The sequence below is a fragment of the Gossypium hirsutum genome, chromosome D10, assembly GCF_007990345.1.
Source record: "Gossypium hirsutum isolate 1008001.06 chromosome D10, Gossypium_hirsutum_v2.1, whole genome shotgun sequence".
Taxonomy (NCBI): Eukaryota; Viridiplantae; Streptophyta; class Magnoliopsida; order Malvales; family Malvaceae; genus Gossypium; species Gossypium hirsutum.
In genome coordinates, this window is record NC_053446.1 from 56,635,182 (window position 1) to 56,652,587 (window position 17,406).

Below are 17,406 nucleotides of genomic sequence, written 5' to 3' on the forward strand. Positions count from 1 at the left end.
ATCTGCCTAAGCCACTGGACATGATTTTTCGCAAAAGTGGGCAACTTTTGTAAAGTGCTCTCACATTAGGAGAAAGCCGCAAATCCTTAGGCCCTTAACCCATTTTCGTAAATCCTAAAAAGAGCGAGTTGGTGGCATCAAGTATCTACATGCATCGAAGAAGAAGAAAACTCCAAACCTTGAGTTTTGTACTTCTTTTTTCACTTGACAACTATTTCAAAGCACTGACAACATTTTACTTATTTTCTTAAGCTGTAAATGATAACCATTAGATGTAATTGAAAAACGAAATGTGGCGTTGGGAGATATTTATAGGGTTTGGAAGTTGCTAAACTAACCAATCATAAAATGTGATGTTAAATGGCGTGAACACAACATCAATGCAATTAAATGTCCTATCAAATAGTATCCCCAATATCAAAGGAATCTCTGATAGAGAAGACTTAAGAGGAAACCTATTGGTATCCCCATATTGACAGCATGGTAAAGTTACTTCTTCGAACCTTGAAACGATCCCTTTTTCCTGGAAAAGTAGAAAATGATAATTTTTGGGAAAATTAGGAGAGTTTGAATGTTTGATATTTTGTGGGAATAGACGAGAAAGGGGTGTAGTATTTTTTATTAACTTAACACTCACGTAGTAGGTGCTTAAAATGATAAATTTTTAATTTAAGTTTTTTTATTTATAAAATTTTAAATTAGTAAATATAAAATTATATTTTAGTCCTAAAAATGATAAAATTCTTATTTAACTTTTTAAAAATTATGAAGATATAAAATATTAAAATGATAATAATTTAATTCTGTCCAAAAAAATTATTTGGCTTCACCATTGCTCTCATAGATGTTGAATTCAAAGATTAAATGAATTGGTTGTACGAATTGGTAAATAAATATCTTAATTGCAATATTGAGGTCTTGAACACTACAATTTTAGTAATGGTAAAATTGTACATTGATCTTCCAAAAATAATAAAAAATTGATTTAATCTTTTAAAAATTATAAAGATATAAACTATTAAAATGATGAAATTATATTTTTACTATAGTAAAAATATATAATATATAATTTAATTTCGGTCTCCATTAAAAATATTATTTGGCATTGCCATTACACTCACGAATGTTGAGTTCTAATATTAAATGAATTGGTTGTACTAATTGGTAAATAAATATCCTAATTAAAGTTGAGTAACCTGAATTCAATAGTATTGAGGTCTTGAACACTGTAATTTGTAGTATTTTTCTTTTGATAAATAAGACATGTGTTGTGATGATTTTATCATATAATGAACTTGACACCCCATAAATTTGATGGGTATTTTAAACTATATATTTTAAGAAAATATTTTTAATGAAACTTATTTTGATAATTGATTTAAAAAATTACTATACTCAAATACAAAAACAACCACTATACTTGATAATTCTTGGAGTGAAGGATAGAAAAGCAAATGCAACATCCGATTTTGATCATTACTTATTGAAAAGGTAGCATAAACTAAATTTTTTGACTTAGGTGATGCATATTGTAATTTATCCAGCCACATAATAACCAGCTCAGCTCACATGGTTTTTGACCACTCCACCGCTCGATCCGTTCTTAGCGCTTTCTTTTTCTCTCTCTTAGTTTCTTAGTTTCCTTCTTTTTCTTTCTTTCTTCCCAAAAAACTGAAAAAGAAATTTCGCATTGATTACGATTTTTTTTTTACTTCTAAAATCCCCCCAAATTTTAACATAAAAAGACAAGAAAATCACAACCATTAAATGATGTTTTCTAGCATTGATCATCACCGTCAATTCCAATGCCAGCAGCAATGGATGAACCATAATCCGGTACAAGCCTGAGCATTTTTTGTAAACCCCCCAAAAAGAAACAAAAAACACCAACCATGATCGCTTTTGTTGAAATTAGGAGGATTTGAGATTTACAAAGAAGAAAAAAAGAAATTGAGATTTTTTCATAATATTATGTCGGATTTGGTGGCCCGTACGGGTCGTCTTCAGCAAAGGTACGAGGCTGGTTTTCGCCTTGTCGCTGGGTATGTTTTTTGTTATGATTATTTGCTTAATCTGTGTAATGTAGATGTGGAAGATATGTTTGCATGTAGCTTTTGAGAATTTTGATTGATCAATTTTTGGTTCTTTTTATCTTTTTGAATGGTGTTGTTTCTGTTATTGGAATGTTTATTAGAGCATCGGGTTTGAGTTATTTATTTATTTTGAATGATCGATTAGAATGTTCCTTTTTAAAAGAATCTGGAGAATGGGTTTGTTTTATTTTTTGTGTTTTTGAATTCTAATGGTGCACTTTAATTTTTGAATGGTTTGTGTCGTCTCTGGGATTGTGTTGGCAAATGAGTGTATTTTGTTTTTGGTGCGTATCTTGTATATGTGCATTGGTATATGCAGTTTTTTAATGGGTTATTTGAAGGTTGGAGTGGATGTTTATTAAGGACATTGTTTACATGAATATCAAATGGCTTTTAATTTTTGGTATATTATCTATCTGTTTGTTTAGATGAGTAGTTTTACAATTCGAATGATTCACTACAGTCTTAGATGAGGGTTTGTTCGTTTTTCTTTTCTTTTGGTGTGTGTTGAGATAGTTCATTTAAGGTTCGAATTGTTGTTTATTACATTTTTTAGATGAAGATTGAAAATGGTTACTTCCTGTTTTTGTTTTTAGGATTGGTTCATTTTGAGGTTTCTATGGATTTTTTTTCATTCTTGGCATGAGCATAGAAAATGGATATATTACTTTGGTGTGTATAAATTGATTATGTTTTGTTTTTAATGGCATAAAAGTGCACATTTTAATTCTGAAATGTTTTATTACATTCTTGACATGAAAATTGCAAGTGGGTGTTACTGTTTTTGTTTTTGTTTTACATTAGTTCAAAAGTTTGGGATTAGTTGGTGGATTTTGTTTGTGTCTAATTTTTGTTTGTTTGTTTCTATGAGAAATGTCAATAGTGTCTGCTTACTGGATAACGATTATTGCTTTGGAAGGAGGGTACATGTTCTCAGTGATGAAGTGAACGATATTTGTAGAATTTTCTTCTCTACATTGCCTTACGAGCTTTTGGAACTAAAATTCTAGGATAATTCTTTGTAGATTTCAGTATAATTGGTAGTTGAAGTGTTTGGAAAATGTGACACTGGCTTAAGAAATGATATTTTCTCTTGGAGCTAATCTTGGAATATCAAAATTTCGTGAATGACTCATCAGGTGGAGCGGACTTAGCATATCAACATGACCTTGAGAGTGACTTTTGGTGGAAATGACATATGACAAAAGGAGATTGTGAGACCTTGGAAAATTTATTGTGTTGAATAGTAGTGGTTATTGTTTTAATAATATGGTATGATGGTGATAGATTCTGTTTCCTTGGCAGGCAAACAAAAAAAAACTAGGGAAGATAATGAACGATCTTAGAAATTTCCTAATATATCCTTTATTACTGGTTGATCAAGCAGCTTATTCTATATAGTTATGATTGACAGTTGAAGTTATGCTGACTTTATCGGTGGAACTAAATAAAAAAATTTGTCTTGGGGATAGGACATCCTTCAATTTGTTATTTGGACTCGGATGTGAGCTTCAGATACAAATGCATATTAATGAGGAAGATGTTATTGAATGGGGCTCCTCTCTATTTTTGGCCTGTTTTTCTACCGTCTGAGGGCAAACTATGACCGTATTTTTATACATACCATGTTGGGAGAATGTTAGGTCTTCAATCTATTCTCTTCTTTTTCCCTTGTTGCTTGCTATTTTGGATTGAGATTGGATTGTTTCATTCTGAATGTAATGTCATAGACTTTTTTGACTTATGGGACACTTGGTGTCAGTTTTGAAGTTTTGTAAAAGTTCTATTCACAGTTGATGTCGATGTGCTAAATTTGCTCTTCTCTCTTGACAGATGTATTCCATTTAGGTATAGAAGTTCAAATGAGGCAGATGATGTAAAATTTGGAAAGGTGGTTGAGGTACTGATGATTAACTCAACTAGTGGACCAGGTCTTTTATTTCCAAAGGTACAAACTAGCCTTTTGTTCAGGCATACAGTTTAATACTTCATTCTTTCCCTGTTCTTCCCTACCATTCCCAACCTGCATAAGTCCATTACCCCGTAGAATATGGTTGCATTTATTTTTCCCCATATATACATTACTTTTGGTAGAGATAAAACATAAAAAAGTTTCATAAAAACGCATGTATCCAACCTTAGTTATGTTGCAATGTCAGGTAATATTTAATTGCATTTTGGATTACTCACCAGTAGCCTTTAATTCCTATTTCTTGTTTCTTGCAGTTTTTAGCTAAAAAATCTAGTGTCTTACATTCAAATTTCCTATTAACGTTTAAGACAAAGTAGCTGGTGTACTTAGTATTTTGAAAATAATTATGTTACTCCAACTTTAGTGCGAGTGTCGGATATAAATGTGTTTGGCACTGGTATGTTCAAAATTTTCAAGTTTTCATGTATTTGGAGGATCTTTGGAGGATTATATCCCTATATCATATCCGTAAAGGCATCAGACACTGGTACTTAAGAAAAATGAGATTTGGAGCAATATAGGGCATACAACAAATCAGAATAAGTGAGCTTTGCACTTGTTTCTTGGATGATGGGAGGGCACTGTGGTAGTCTAATAATTGGGTAGTAAGTAGTTATGACATTTTCCTATTTTATTGGATTGAAATGTTGTATTTAAGTTTAGAATACAATTTATTTGCTGAGAGGTAACTATGTTACTCAGACTTGGATGTATCAGACATGGGTATGATCAATTTTATTTTAAGATTTTCATGTATTTGTTGGTCCGTAGCGGATCATGTCTTCATACCGATGTCCGAGTATGTTTCAGAAATGGGTGTTGAACGCATATACTTCAGGGAAATGAATATGTCAAAGTTACATAGGAGGTAAATATTTCATGAAAATTGTTGAGGAATAAACGATGTTCTGGTTCTGATATGATTTTACTGAATTAGATCATGTAATCTCATGAAAAAGTTAGTAATGCCGTCTATGGACAAGAGTTCCTTGTAGTAGGGTTAAGGTTTGAATGAATAAACTTGTCTTTGATAATTTTGTTATTCACGTGGATGGGAGTTTAAGTAGATGTTATTCTTGACTGAATTGTTCAAGAATAGTTACATACTCAACAATTGAGGAGCATAACTAAATCTGCTATAAAATTGCTTGAAATAATCGTCATTCATATTTGAATATGAAGTTTCATTTGACGATAGAGCAAGTCTCACAATATCTTTTACTTCGTGTTGTTTTCTCCATACTGGATGGTTTTTCTTGCTATTAACATTCGAAGACATACCTGTTATTAATATTCACAGTTTGAGATCATTGAGATGAAACTTGAACTAGAGTTTGGAATACTAAATACTTAGGCCTAGCTAAATTTTGAGATGCTTTTCCAATAATTTTTCTTGAAATATGCATATCTGACATCCACTTGGATATATATTAGGACATGGGTATGGGCATATAACCTTCTAAAGACCACATTTGAAATACCTCTTTCGGATGCATATCCCGTATTTGACACTCACATTTAAGTCCGAGTAACATGGTTCTATATTATTCTTGCCATTAAAGAATATGAATGGAGTCAAAATTAACTGTTGTTTGGTTACCATGCTTTCTCGTTATCAATGTTTTGAAGAAAAGAGGATTTCTTGAGTAACATTTTGTTACGGAATTTTTGCTCTTTGACTTTAGGGAGGTTGGGAGAATGATGAAACGGTCGAGGAGGCTGCAGTGAGGGAAGCTATTGAAGAGGCGGGAGTCCGAGGGGATTTAATGGTGAAAATTTTCTTCCTCGCTTTTAATTATGCATTTTATGTTGTTTTCTTTCAAGTTAACATATTTTCTAATATTAGATTGTTTCTTGATGTTTTGAAGTTTTTAGCAGATATATCTACATATTATTCATTATGTCATTAGTATAGTTGATGTTTTTGTTGCACCAATTTTTCTTGAAGTACTCGGACCTAACACCCATACTTGATGCATATTTGGACATGATTATGGAGATTTTACCCTTCAAGGGACCTGGAAATACATAGAAAAACTTGGAAAAAATTAAACATACTGGTATCTCACACTCGCACTGAAGCCCAAGTCACATAGATTGATATCGTCATAATCACCGTTTGTTGGGTTGAGTTGCAAGAAGCTTGATGCCCTTTAAGTCTTGGCTTCGAGTCTTGTGAAGGAAAAAAAAAAAAGGAAAACAGATATTGTCATCAACTTTTTTGAGTAAGATTAGCTGCATTCACACTGTGTCAGCTTGCAACTGCAAATGCAAGTAGATTGTTTTGTAGTCTCAATAGATAAGGTTTATGACATGATTTTTCTCTTCATTTCATAGCATTGCTTTATCCTATTGAATTGAGCGGTTCTCAAATGTGTTGCACTCTCTTTTCATTTTTCTTGAAGTACCTGTGTTTGATGTATATTCGAACATGGTGTGGGATATGACTCTCTAAATACGTGAGAACTTTATAAAAAATTAAATATACTCGTGTATATCCAACTCATTTAAAAATCTCCCAACGCATTACTCTGAAGATTTTGATTTAGTTATCTAATTGCCATTTGCTGATCAGAATTGCACAAATTCAAAGTGGATTTATTATTTATAAGATTGTTGCATGTATACTAAGTTAATACTGGACTAATTTTTATTATCGGATATAGGACTTCATAGGGTTTTATCATTTTAAGAGTAAAACTCATCAAGATGAATTCAGTCCAGAAGGCTTATGTAAAGCAGCAATGTTTGCGTTGTTCGTGAAGGAGGAACTAAATTCATGGCCAGAGCAGAGCACCCGGACGAGAAATTGGCTGACAATACCGAAAGCGCTTCAAAGTTGCAGGCATGAATGGATGAAAGATGCATTAGAGAATGGTTTTTGTAAGTGGCTTGCACAAAACAAGTGAAGTCCCAAGGTTTCAATCGGAAATTTTAACTTAAATGCAGAAGCATTTGCATAAAAACAAAATATTAGAGATGTACACTCAGTAGTGCTTACTTTGTGTCAACTTATTTTTCCTTCTTAAATTAGAAGACATTTGGTGTCTGATTGCACTTTTAATGTGTTTTGATTTATGTTACTCGAACTTGAATTGTGTGATGTCTAAACCTTTCAAGATATCCTGTATTTGTAGGGGTTTTGGAGGATTATGTCATTTATACTTATGTCTGGATAAGTGTCGGACATAGGTGTCGAGACAGCACTTCAGAAATATGAAAATGAAGACTCGGAGTACTACCCACCATCTTTGGTTTATTACTGTCTTTTTGCTTTATGCAAGTTAAACTGGAAATATAAGACCTTTTTTTTAAATGCCATAGAAAGTAATTAAGATAAAAGAAAATTCATATTCTTTTGGTTTTATGTAGGTTTATTACCAAAAATCCTATTTTTCAAATTGAATTTGTTAATATAATTGGGGAAAGGACCATTTTATTAATAAAAGCTCATTTCTTATTTTATTTACGAAAATGGGCCGCTTTTTTCATTATTTATCAGAATGGGCTAAAAACACTAAGGGCACGTTTGGTTCGTTGTATTGGAATAGAGGCGTAATAGCAAATCAATTGTTTGGTTGAATGCAATGGAATAGAGGCGTAATAATATTCTTGTGTTTGGTTGAATGGAATAGAGGTGTAATAGCATAATGGAAAAAACTAAAATGACTAGAATACCCTTAGCATAAATTTGTTTGGGTAAATGATTATTGTTATTGTTATTTAAAATTTAATAAGATTATTAATATCAATAATAAATAATTTAATCATATTTAAACATAATTATTATTAAATATATTATAATTAAAATATATAATTTAATAAAATTCTTAATAATCAATATTCTTATATGAATTTACTCAAATCATAATATATGATACTATAAAATATAATTTAACATAATTATTATTAAATATATTATAATTAAAATATATAATTTAATAAAATTCTTAATAATTAATATTCTTATATGAATTTACTCAAATTATAATATATGATACTATAAAAGATAATTTAACATAATTATTATTAAATATATTATAATTAAAATATATAATTTAATAAAATTCTTAATAATCAATATTCTTATATGAATTTACTAAAATCATAATATATGATACTATAAAATATAATTTGAAATAATTAATATTAAATATATTTTAATTAATATTAAATAATTAATGTTGACAAATGTTTGTTCTCATCTTGGTTACCATCAACATGCCCTTCATCTTCTAACTAATTGCCAGAATACCACTATAAACAATAATTGCAGTCATTCAATTCAGAAATGAAAATTTCTCCAGCCAAAGTATCCAAATTGATGATAACAGGAATTCTTTATTAGTTGTGCAATAAAACAAAAACATGAATCCGATATCCAAGGAAAGCTAAATCCTGCAAAAATTTTACATGTCTCTCTCAATTCTCAAGATCCTTCTCCTTTTATATGTATAAATACAGTGGTTGTATAAGATTAATGATTTCCTCCCATGTCTACTTTCTTTCTTTTTTTTTTATCTGCAAAATTCATGGTGGGTAAACTCTATACATCGTTTTTTCTGGGTTTCTGAACATGGCTTTTCCAACTATAGCACTCGGATTTTGCATCTTCATCATCTTCCATGCTCTCACACCCTGTAGTGGAGGTCCCTCCAGTGTTTGTGGCTAACTAGAGAGGACCTTGAGGGGAACCCGACTGCGAACTGCTCCTTTTCGAGGATTCTCCAAACTGATCTTGACACATCCATGCATGACCACCACCCAAAACAAGGCCTGATTGATTTGCAGGGGTTGTTGTTGTTGTGGTAGCTGAAAGTCTTCATGTGTGTAGCCGGTATTTCTGGAAATCAGGGAAGTTCTTACATCAATACTCGATATCAAAACTTGAAAAGAAAACCATTAATAACAAGAAAGAACCCTCACCTGCAAATGACTCTTAACTTCATCATTGGTTAAGCCATCTACTTGCATGAGTTCCCTAATCTGCTTTGGAGTAGCCACTGCAAAAAAATTTCAAAGATTTTTGACTCAGAAACTTTAAACTAAAAGGATCAATGAATGAATTGTCACAGAACAATACAATCCTATGATCTCAATTCCCAACAGATCTATGGAATCCCAGTTTCGAATATATTATCATCTATGGTCTCAAACAAAAATAGTTATACATGTATAATTCAAACACATATTGAAAAACATTTGTTGGACTCTAATCTATATTTTCCATCAGATCAAGTGCAAATCCAGTCTTCCCATTGACCAAACTTCTTAATTGTAATCTAGCAGGATAATAAACAATCCAAGAACAGCAAAATCAAATTCGAAACCAGCTAAGTATATGTCTAACTCTCATTCTGGAAATCATGATGTGTGATTACATTACAATAACTAAGGAACAGAACACAAGGCCATGCGTTCAAAATGGGCTCTAGGTGAAGTATATAGTAAGCATGAAAAATAATTTTTGATGATTGAACTGGATGATGCTTGTCTTTCAGTCAAGCTCTATGAGTAACCATCAAATGCTTAAGAGTAAAATATTTTTAACTTTTATCCATATCATCCTCCAAAGATATATCAGTATCCTTAGAAGCAAGTTAGAAATAGCTCGGTTTAAACCAATCAACCCATTCACATCCTATTACAATATATTTTGTAGATAATCATGATTTCCCATTTGCTAAACCAAAGTTGAAATGATGGCTTTTGGCAAGTAGCAAAGGACACAAACAAGAGAAGTGAGCAACTTACCTTCCTTAGGACCTTCTTATGGTATTGATAGCCCTAATCACACAAGAAAGAAATTTGTTACTAAATTAAACTATCAGCTGATAGCACTAAATCAAAGAGAAAAAAAAAGTAACCATGCATTGCTTGATTACCTTGTCGGTGCCATAGATATAATCACAATAAGTAAAAACTAAAGCAAAGTTGCTCTGGCTTTGTTCTCCAACATAATGATGGTAATCATGGTAATCAGCACCACCATAAAATGGGATAAACCTTGTGGGTGCCCAGGGGGAATCATATCTGCATTACACAATTTATAACTAAGCTAGGCTTCCAAGCATGAAAGTCATATGTTACTTCTTTCATCACTTAAAACCACTTGCGGCAATTATTCTTAAAGAAGCTTTATGAGATAATATATTAACAAACGACGAATTTTGTACACTCAATAACCATAAAATAAATCATACATAAAACTACAGTAGCATATTTTTCAAAATGTTGTTCCTTCAAAACCTGCCCTTTATGACAGCAAGAGTCAACTTATACACAGGAAAAGATGAAAAGGAAAATATTTGCAAGTTTTTGAGACATCTTCAAACTCGTATCCAGAGATATACCAAAAAAAGGCCAGCCATGAATACTTCAGGAAAAGAAATAAAAGTTGCAAGTCTAGACGCTGAAAAAAAAGATCACATAGCTAAACAATAACATAATGTAATATTGCTAACCTCAGAACCAAGCACTTTAGTGATTGTCAACAAAAGAATCTAAAGCTGCTGCCATCTTCTAAACTCACAAACTTAAATAGATGGAGACAATTTGAAACTTCAAACAAAAGAAATGAGAACTTTGCATAACAAAGTAAAGAAACATAAACATCTAAAGCAACAATTTTGCACCAGTTAACACTTTGCCATGAATTGATACCGAAAAACGAGTGTTGAATAACAGATATAAAACTACAAATCCTATTAGGATTAAAAGTTCATTCTTATTCCAGTTTTCATCTGATATTCTCACTCAACAGCAATTATCACCATTTTCTTCTCTACCTTATTGAAGCAAAAACACAGAACCAAACAGCAGAACAACCTAACATCAACTCTTCCACCAGAATCCAAACCTCTCAAAATCCTAAACTCTCTGTTTCAATTTCTAAGAGAGAAAAACTACAAGAAATACTAAAACTAAAGCTACGTCAACAATGGTATCATGAGAAAGAAAATTAAATATCTGAATTAAGTAAAAAAAGAGAGAAAAATCTAAAGGAGAGACAAATAAGGGGACAATGTTGAAGACAATGTTGAAAAATCTAAATGAGAGAAAAATTAAAACAGAGAAAGCCGAAGAAAATGTTGAAGCAAAGATTCATACCTGAAATCAGCCTCCGATGAAGACAATGTTGAGGATTTGTTATACAAGCAGAAGAAATGAGGACAGATCTGCAATACCGATGGAAGAAGAAGCAGAAATCTATGAGGGCAGAAAAAGGAAACGAAAATAAGAAATGGGTAAGGATTTTCTAATCGGCGCTGGATGGGGAGAATACCTATTACGGGACCGGGTGTATTAGGGAAGGAACAGATTTGGGACGTAATGACAATACAACCAACCAAACAACGGATTAAAGGGGGATTAAGTGGGGCCCACCGAACCAATACACTCAACCAAACATGGTGTAAAACGCGTCTACGTAGGAGCGTTTTAAGAAAAAATACGGGTTAAAACGCATCCCTAAGGGAGTGTTTTGCCAGGTCAGCACAAAACGCGTTGACATGGACGCCCTTTGCTAACGTGGCAAAACGCTCCCTCAGGGACGCTTTTTAGCCCGTGTTTTTGACCCTCAACAGTCATTTAAAATTTTGACCGTTGGGGGTCCAACGGTAAAAAAAACTATAAAAACCCCCACATATTTTTTTTCACACAAACATTTCTTCCAAAATTCTCTAAAAAGCTCTCAAATTTTTCCTTAAATTTCTCAAAGCTTTCTTTAATTAATTATTTCATTTAATTTTTTTCTAAATTAGTATTATTTTTTTTATAATTTCAAAGATATTTGATTGTGTTAGCAATGGCCGGGAAATTAATTCATCTCAATCATAAACATATCTCCGTCAAACAAATGAAAATTGTAAGGGTTAATTTCAATTTTTGAATATTAAAATTTTTTTCATTAATGTAATTTTAATTATTTTTTATTTTATACTTTTTTATAACAGTCTGTAGATCGGGTGTTACAATGTTATATTTGTAATATGTCTGGTCCTCTATCACCGTTGATAGAAAATTACTTGAGGGAAGCGGGTTTTTGGCACGTGTCTAATATAGGCCGGGGGTGCAAGTTGGACCCGAAACTCATCCACGCGTTCATAGAGAAGTGGAGACTCAAGACGCACATATTCCATCTTCCATGCGGAGAGTGTACCATCACTTTAGAGGACATGCAGCTATAATTGGGATTGCCGGTGGATGGGTCCGTACTCACCGGGTCCGCTCAACCTGCTGATTAGGGAGCCATATGCTACGATCTTTTGGGTGCAATTCTGGATAATATTTACGGAGGTTGGATCGAGATGGGCTGGTTACGAGACACATTCCCGGAGCCGGGGAATGATTCAACTGAAGTAGAAAGAATACGATATGTTCGAGCATACATATTTGAGATCATTGGAGGTTATCTAATGCTAGACTTGTCACAAAACCTTGTACATCTGAGGTGGTTGTTGAAACTCGTTGATTTTAGAGCAGTTGGCGAACTTAGTTGGGGGTCTTTCATGTTGGCAATATTGTACCGGGAGATGTGCGGGGCGACGAAACTAAATAAAGCCAAAAATTGGAGGTTGCCTATCACTACTACAATTATGGGCTCGGTTTCACTTTCCTTTTTTACGTTCTCGAGTGAACCACCCATATACATTCTCACTCATAACGAGGTAAAATTTATATTAGATTTTACAATTATTACATAGATTTAAAATATAATTTTATGCTAAAAATTTATATTTAAAATATAATTTTATGCTAAAAATTTATTTAATTAAGTGGAACCATTTGGCGAGTTATGTTGGAATACCTACCGCTCTTGAAGGTATATAGCTTCTATTAGACTAACGGTCGGAAGCGTATGTAAGTATTAAATGAAATATATATACATAATATAGTCGTTTCGTATTTAGTATTATGTATATAACTAATATTTTTATCACGTTCATATAGTTTCAATAGACACCATACGAGGATCCAGCAATTCAGGCAGTAATTTTGGATGAATTCTTTCAAAATCCAAACATTTGGCATGTTAAGGTCTCATTGGTCAACTATGCTACTTTCGAGATGCACCAGACTGATAGAGTGTTGCGGCAATTTAGATTCTGAAAACCAATTCTCTTGACACCTGAGGCGCTTGATGATGAGTACAAAATTTACTTACGACAATCGAATACGCATTGGCCGGTATTATTCTCGAAATATATCAAAATTTGGGAAAATCGATATGATCAAATACTTACTCGCGAGCCAATCATTGTTCCAGAGTTAGCATGCACGCCGGACTACATACCATGATTTAGGATCCATGGCAAGCCATATTTTCTTTCGGAAGAGCAGAGGTGTCGACAAATCCGTGTCGAAAGGGAACGACGGAGCCCTTTAAATCTAAGGAGAAGGGATGACGGGACGGGCCCATCAACAGCACCCATAAAATCACCGGGCTTAACGCCTCAAGCGACGACGCCCATACCACAGCCCCTTCAGATTATGCCAGGTGCATATCCTAGCCCTTATATGTATCCTAACCCTTATATATTTCCTTTTCCCAGTCCTAAGCCAAGTTAGAATGCATGGCCCAGTGCATCTCCTTTTCCGAAGACTCTAACTCAACCGACAATATATGGGCCATCGTCGTAGGAGGGATCGCATGAGGCACTGTCGGAGAGCTTATCTCATTTCCAAACCCCATCGCTTTATGGGATTCAAACACCTCCGCCGTGGGTGATGCAAACACCTCTGCATTCTTTATTCTATCAAGGTGAATTATCCTCCCAACACCCACAACCAGAACAACCACAACCCCCGCCGGAGCAACCATAACCCCTGCCAAAAGCTGAACCAAGAAGGAATCCAGCGCGTAACCGTCGGTCACCCCCATGTGGCACTAATTCCGACTGGCATATACATTTATTTTTTTAATACATTTGTACAAACTATTTTTATATTGTTTCATTTAATAAAATAAAAGTTGTTTTGAATATTTTAATAGTAAATTATTTTTATATTTTGTCACATTTAATAAAAATAGAAGTTCTTTTGAATAAGGCAATAGAAATAATGCAACATGGTTTCATTTACACAATTATCAACTATTTCGGTTTAGACATGTTCGAATTGTATGACTTGGGTTCCTACACCATCCACACAACTTCTGTTGGTCTGTTCTTTCTCGGATATCTATATTATCACATATTTCACTTGAGCAAGGTCGATATTTTGGTTTGCGAAGTAATTCTCTATCTGGTAACAACTTAAACAAAGCAAACGATACAGACGGTCACTTATGTTCATCTGGGACCGGTGGGAATACGTGTCTCCACACGTTGTACATGTATTCCATTTTGTACACTTTGTTGACATAGCTCATGGGATCCAAACGGAGATTCTAACAAGCTGTAATTGTATGAGTGCACGGATAACGAAGTACGTCAAACGTCCCACAGTTGCAAGTCTTATTTCTTAGATGTACACGATATTGCCCGCTAGTAATACCTTGGCTCGATCTGTCGAATTCCGTCACTCGAAACAATAGGTTGTTGCGATTGTGACACACTGTATGCATGGTGTTGGCCCTCGCCTTCGCCTTGTTAATTTCTTGCAATACCTTCTGGCACCATACATGGCCTCCTTGCATTTGGTGTAACGCCCCTAACCCGTGTCCGTCGCCGAATTAGGGTTACAAGGCATTACCAGACATAGCATAGATCAAGACAGACATTTACTACATTTCTTATTTTGTAATTCAATTACATCAATACATATGCATTTTATATTTAATAACAATATAAAGCAACATATAAATCAAAACACATTCAAATAAATTTTTATACCTATAATTCACTTAACCAACTAAAACCAAATCATGCTTTACTACTTAAAGTATATAAACAAGACATGTTTTAATTTTTTTAAATATATCAATAATAAAATTTAACATATTCGATCATAAATAGGCAAATAATATTACACCCAACTCACATGCTTATCAAAATGAACCATTTACTAAGGCCGAATTTTACTACCACATTTTTTTATGACATTTCGAAATCAATCATCCAACATTTAAATAACGAACCACAATTAAACATATCATAGATATATCTATTTGTTTTACCCATCACTAGCCGAATATAACAACACATCATTTACCACTTTCAAGCCTATCCATTAATCAAATTATACATTATAAATGAATCCATAATAAACCATAATCGAATCATATTCATTACATATATCTTACTACCAAATACATCATACTTGTAACACCCCTTACCTGAGACCGTCACCGGAATCGAGTACGAGATGTCATCCAATTTAACTTACCAATTCGGAGCATAAAAATTTGCTTTTAAAATTAAATTCACTGTTCACAACAAAACTGTCCACTTGCGTAACTGTCACTAATTTAATTATAACTCGAGTGACGAGACTTGACATTTAAATCCATAAATTTTCCCTGAAACTAGACTCATATTCATACTTACCATAAAATTTTAAGAATTTTTGACTTAGCCAATTAGTACAGTTTATTCATTAAAATATCCCCTGTTTCACAGCTCAACAGGTCTGACCTCTTGGCACTAAAAATAAATTATCTCATTGCACAGAATTCATATAAGGTTATAGTTTGTTTCTTTTGAAAACAGACTCACTAAGAAATCTATACATATAAATTATGACCCATAATTCTTTCTGTACAATTTATAATGATTTTCCAAAGTCAGAACAGGGGACTTCAAAAACCATTCTGACCCTGCCTCACTAAACTTCAAATATCTCAAAATACAGAATTCCTTTGCCTACACCGTTTCTTTCATATAAAAATAGACTTGATAAGATTTAATTCCATATATAATTCACTCTCTAATTTCATTTATACTATTTATGGTGATTTTTCATATTTACGTCACTGCTGCTGTCAAAGAAACAGCTTCTTTGTATTAGCTACCATTTACACATACATAATACCAAAACAAAATCTTTACTAACCATTTCAATAGCTAATCTTAGCCATATCATATGAACATACTCAAAATGATTAAGACTCTATACATGCCATAGTTTAAACATTTTGAAAAGCACATAATACCGAGATGATTATGATAGTGTGATACGAGCTCCGACGATCCCCAATTCGATCAAGTTCAAATCACTATAAAACAAAGGAAATGAGAAAATGTGTAAGCTACAAATAGCTTAGTAAGTTACATGTAAATAATAGGTACTCATTTAATAAATAACACTTTTAGCATATAACAATCGAAACATTCCTTAGCAATTTCAATCACTTACACATGCACAATCTTACCAATTCACTTTCATATACATTTTCACACTTAACATTTATCATATATGCTCATTCTTCCAATTGTACCTGCATACACACTTCATTTCATATCACTTTAACTCATCATTAATCCCGTTGAACACTCGGAATATACACAGATACGTAGAGATTTAACACATAAGTGCAACACTGATATGTAGCTGAAGCTACCACTAAAATGTAGCCGAAGCTACCACTGTTATGTAGCCGAAGCTACCACTGAAACGTAGCCGAAGCTACCACTGATCAATAACACTGGAAATGTCCACGGGTCTGCTCACACAAGCTGTCAGGTGTCTGCAACACATGCTAGATCACCCAGCACCCGGGACTCACTGTAACACTATAACACTGGTCTCTAGTGACATGTCACTTGTATCCACTTCTATTCCTAAGTTCAACTGGGAATTTACACTTAACACTTTATTTTAAACACTTTATCACTTGAATAATTCATGAACAATTTTCCTTCCACATGCAATATTGATTCACATATCAAATAAAATTTCACAATTTATAAAATATATTACTATTATTTACACATAACTTACCTCGGATGCAAAACGACTATTTTTGTAATTTAGTCGATAACTTTCTCTTTTCCCCGATCACTTCTACTATTTCTTCTTTCTTGATCTATATTAACACAATTTAATACCTTTTACCAATATTCCATTCAAATACAATTCATACACAATATTTTGGCAAATTTACATTTTTCCCCATAACTTTTCAAAAATTCCACTTTTGTCCCAAAGCTCGTAAAAATAAAATTCACTAAAATTTTAAATTTCAAACTTTACTAAATCATATTTCATGCTCATAACAGCCCTCAATTTCACAAAATCACAACTTTATGCACACTTTACCATCTTTCACAATTTAGCCCTTTTTCAACATTTTCATCAAAATTCATCTAGTAAAACTTGTAATTAACACTTCAAACATTCATTATCTAACATCACTAATAAATTTACAATTATATCATGAATGGGTCAATTTTTAAACTT

At 33.0% G+C, this 17,406-nt stretch overlaps 2 protein-coding genes across 3 annotated transcripts; one reads left to right on the forward strand and one right to left on the reverse strand.

The window, feature by feature from the left end:
- Positions 1-1,432: 1,432 nt before the first annotated feature.
- LOC107915282 (nudix hydrolase 16, mitochondrial) lies at positions 1,433-7,129 on the forward strand. 2 transcript variants are annotated; one of them, XM_016844453.2, is made up of 4 exons: positions 1,433-2,042; positions 3,927-4,041; positions 5,751-5,834; positions 6,732-7,129. In XM_016844453.2, the coding sequence occupies exons 1-4, from the start codon at positions 1,972-1,974 to the stop codon at positions 6,972-6,974; spliced, it is 513 nt and encodes a 170-aa protein (XP_016699942.1). In that variant the 5' UTR covers positions 1,433-1,971; the 3' UTR covers positions 6,975-7,129. The 2 variants fall into 2 exon arrangements, with proteins under 2 accessions (XP_016699942.1, XP_016699943.1); XM_016844454.2 differs by having other exon boundaries at positions 1,532-2,012.
- A 1,604-nt stretch (positions 7,130-8,733) lies between these two features.
- LOC121222095 (very-long-chain aldehyde decarbonylase GL1-11-like) lies at positions 8,734-13,948 on the reverse strand. The gene is made up of 7 exons (XM_041101998.1): positions 13,856-13,948; positions 11,176-11,243; positions 9,951-10,098; positions 9,820-9,852; positions 9,329-9,347; positions 8,992-9,068; positions 8,734-8,877 (listed from the first exon to the last, which is right to left on the reverse strand). The coding sequence occupies exons 1-7, from the start codon at positions 13,946-13,948 to the stop codon at positions 8,734-8,736; spliced, it is 582 nt and encodes a 193-aa protein (XP_040957932.1).
- Between the last annotated feature and the right edge of the window lie 3,458 nt (positions 13,949-17,406).

Excerpts from the sequence above, each read along its gene's own strand:
- LOC107915282 (XM_016844453.2), top strand. The coding sequence starts at position 1,972 with ATGTCGGATTTGGTGGCCCGTACGGGTCGTCTTCAGCAAAGGTACGAG. Across the intron at positions 2,043-3,926 it reads GGTTTTCGCCTTGTCGCTGG|ATGTATTCCATTTAGGTATA; the intron begins GTATGTTTTTTG and ends CTCTCTTGACAG. Across the intron at positions 5,835-6,731 it reads GAGTCCGAGGGGATTTAATG|GACTTCATAGGGTTTTATCA; the intron begins GTGAAAATTTTC and ends TATCGGATATAG.
- LOC121222095 (XM_041101998.1), bottom strand. The coding sequence starts at position 13,948 with ATGGGGGTGACCGACGGTTACGCGCTGGATTCCTTCTTGGTTCAGCTT. Across the intron at positions 10,099-11,175 it reads TCATCGGAGGCTGATTTCAG|ATATGATTCCCCCTGGGCAC; the intron begins GTATGAATCTTT and ends TGTGTAATGCAG. Across the intron at positions 8,878-8,991 it reads AAGTTAAGAGTCATTTGCAG|CTACCACAACAACAACAACC; the intron begins GTGAGGGTTCTT and ends GAAGACTTTCAG.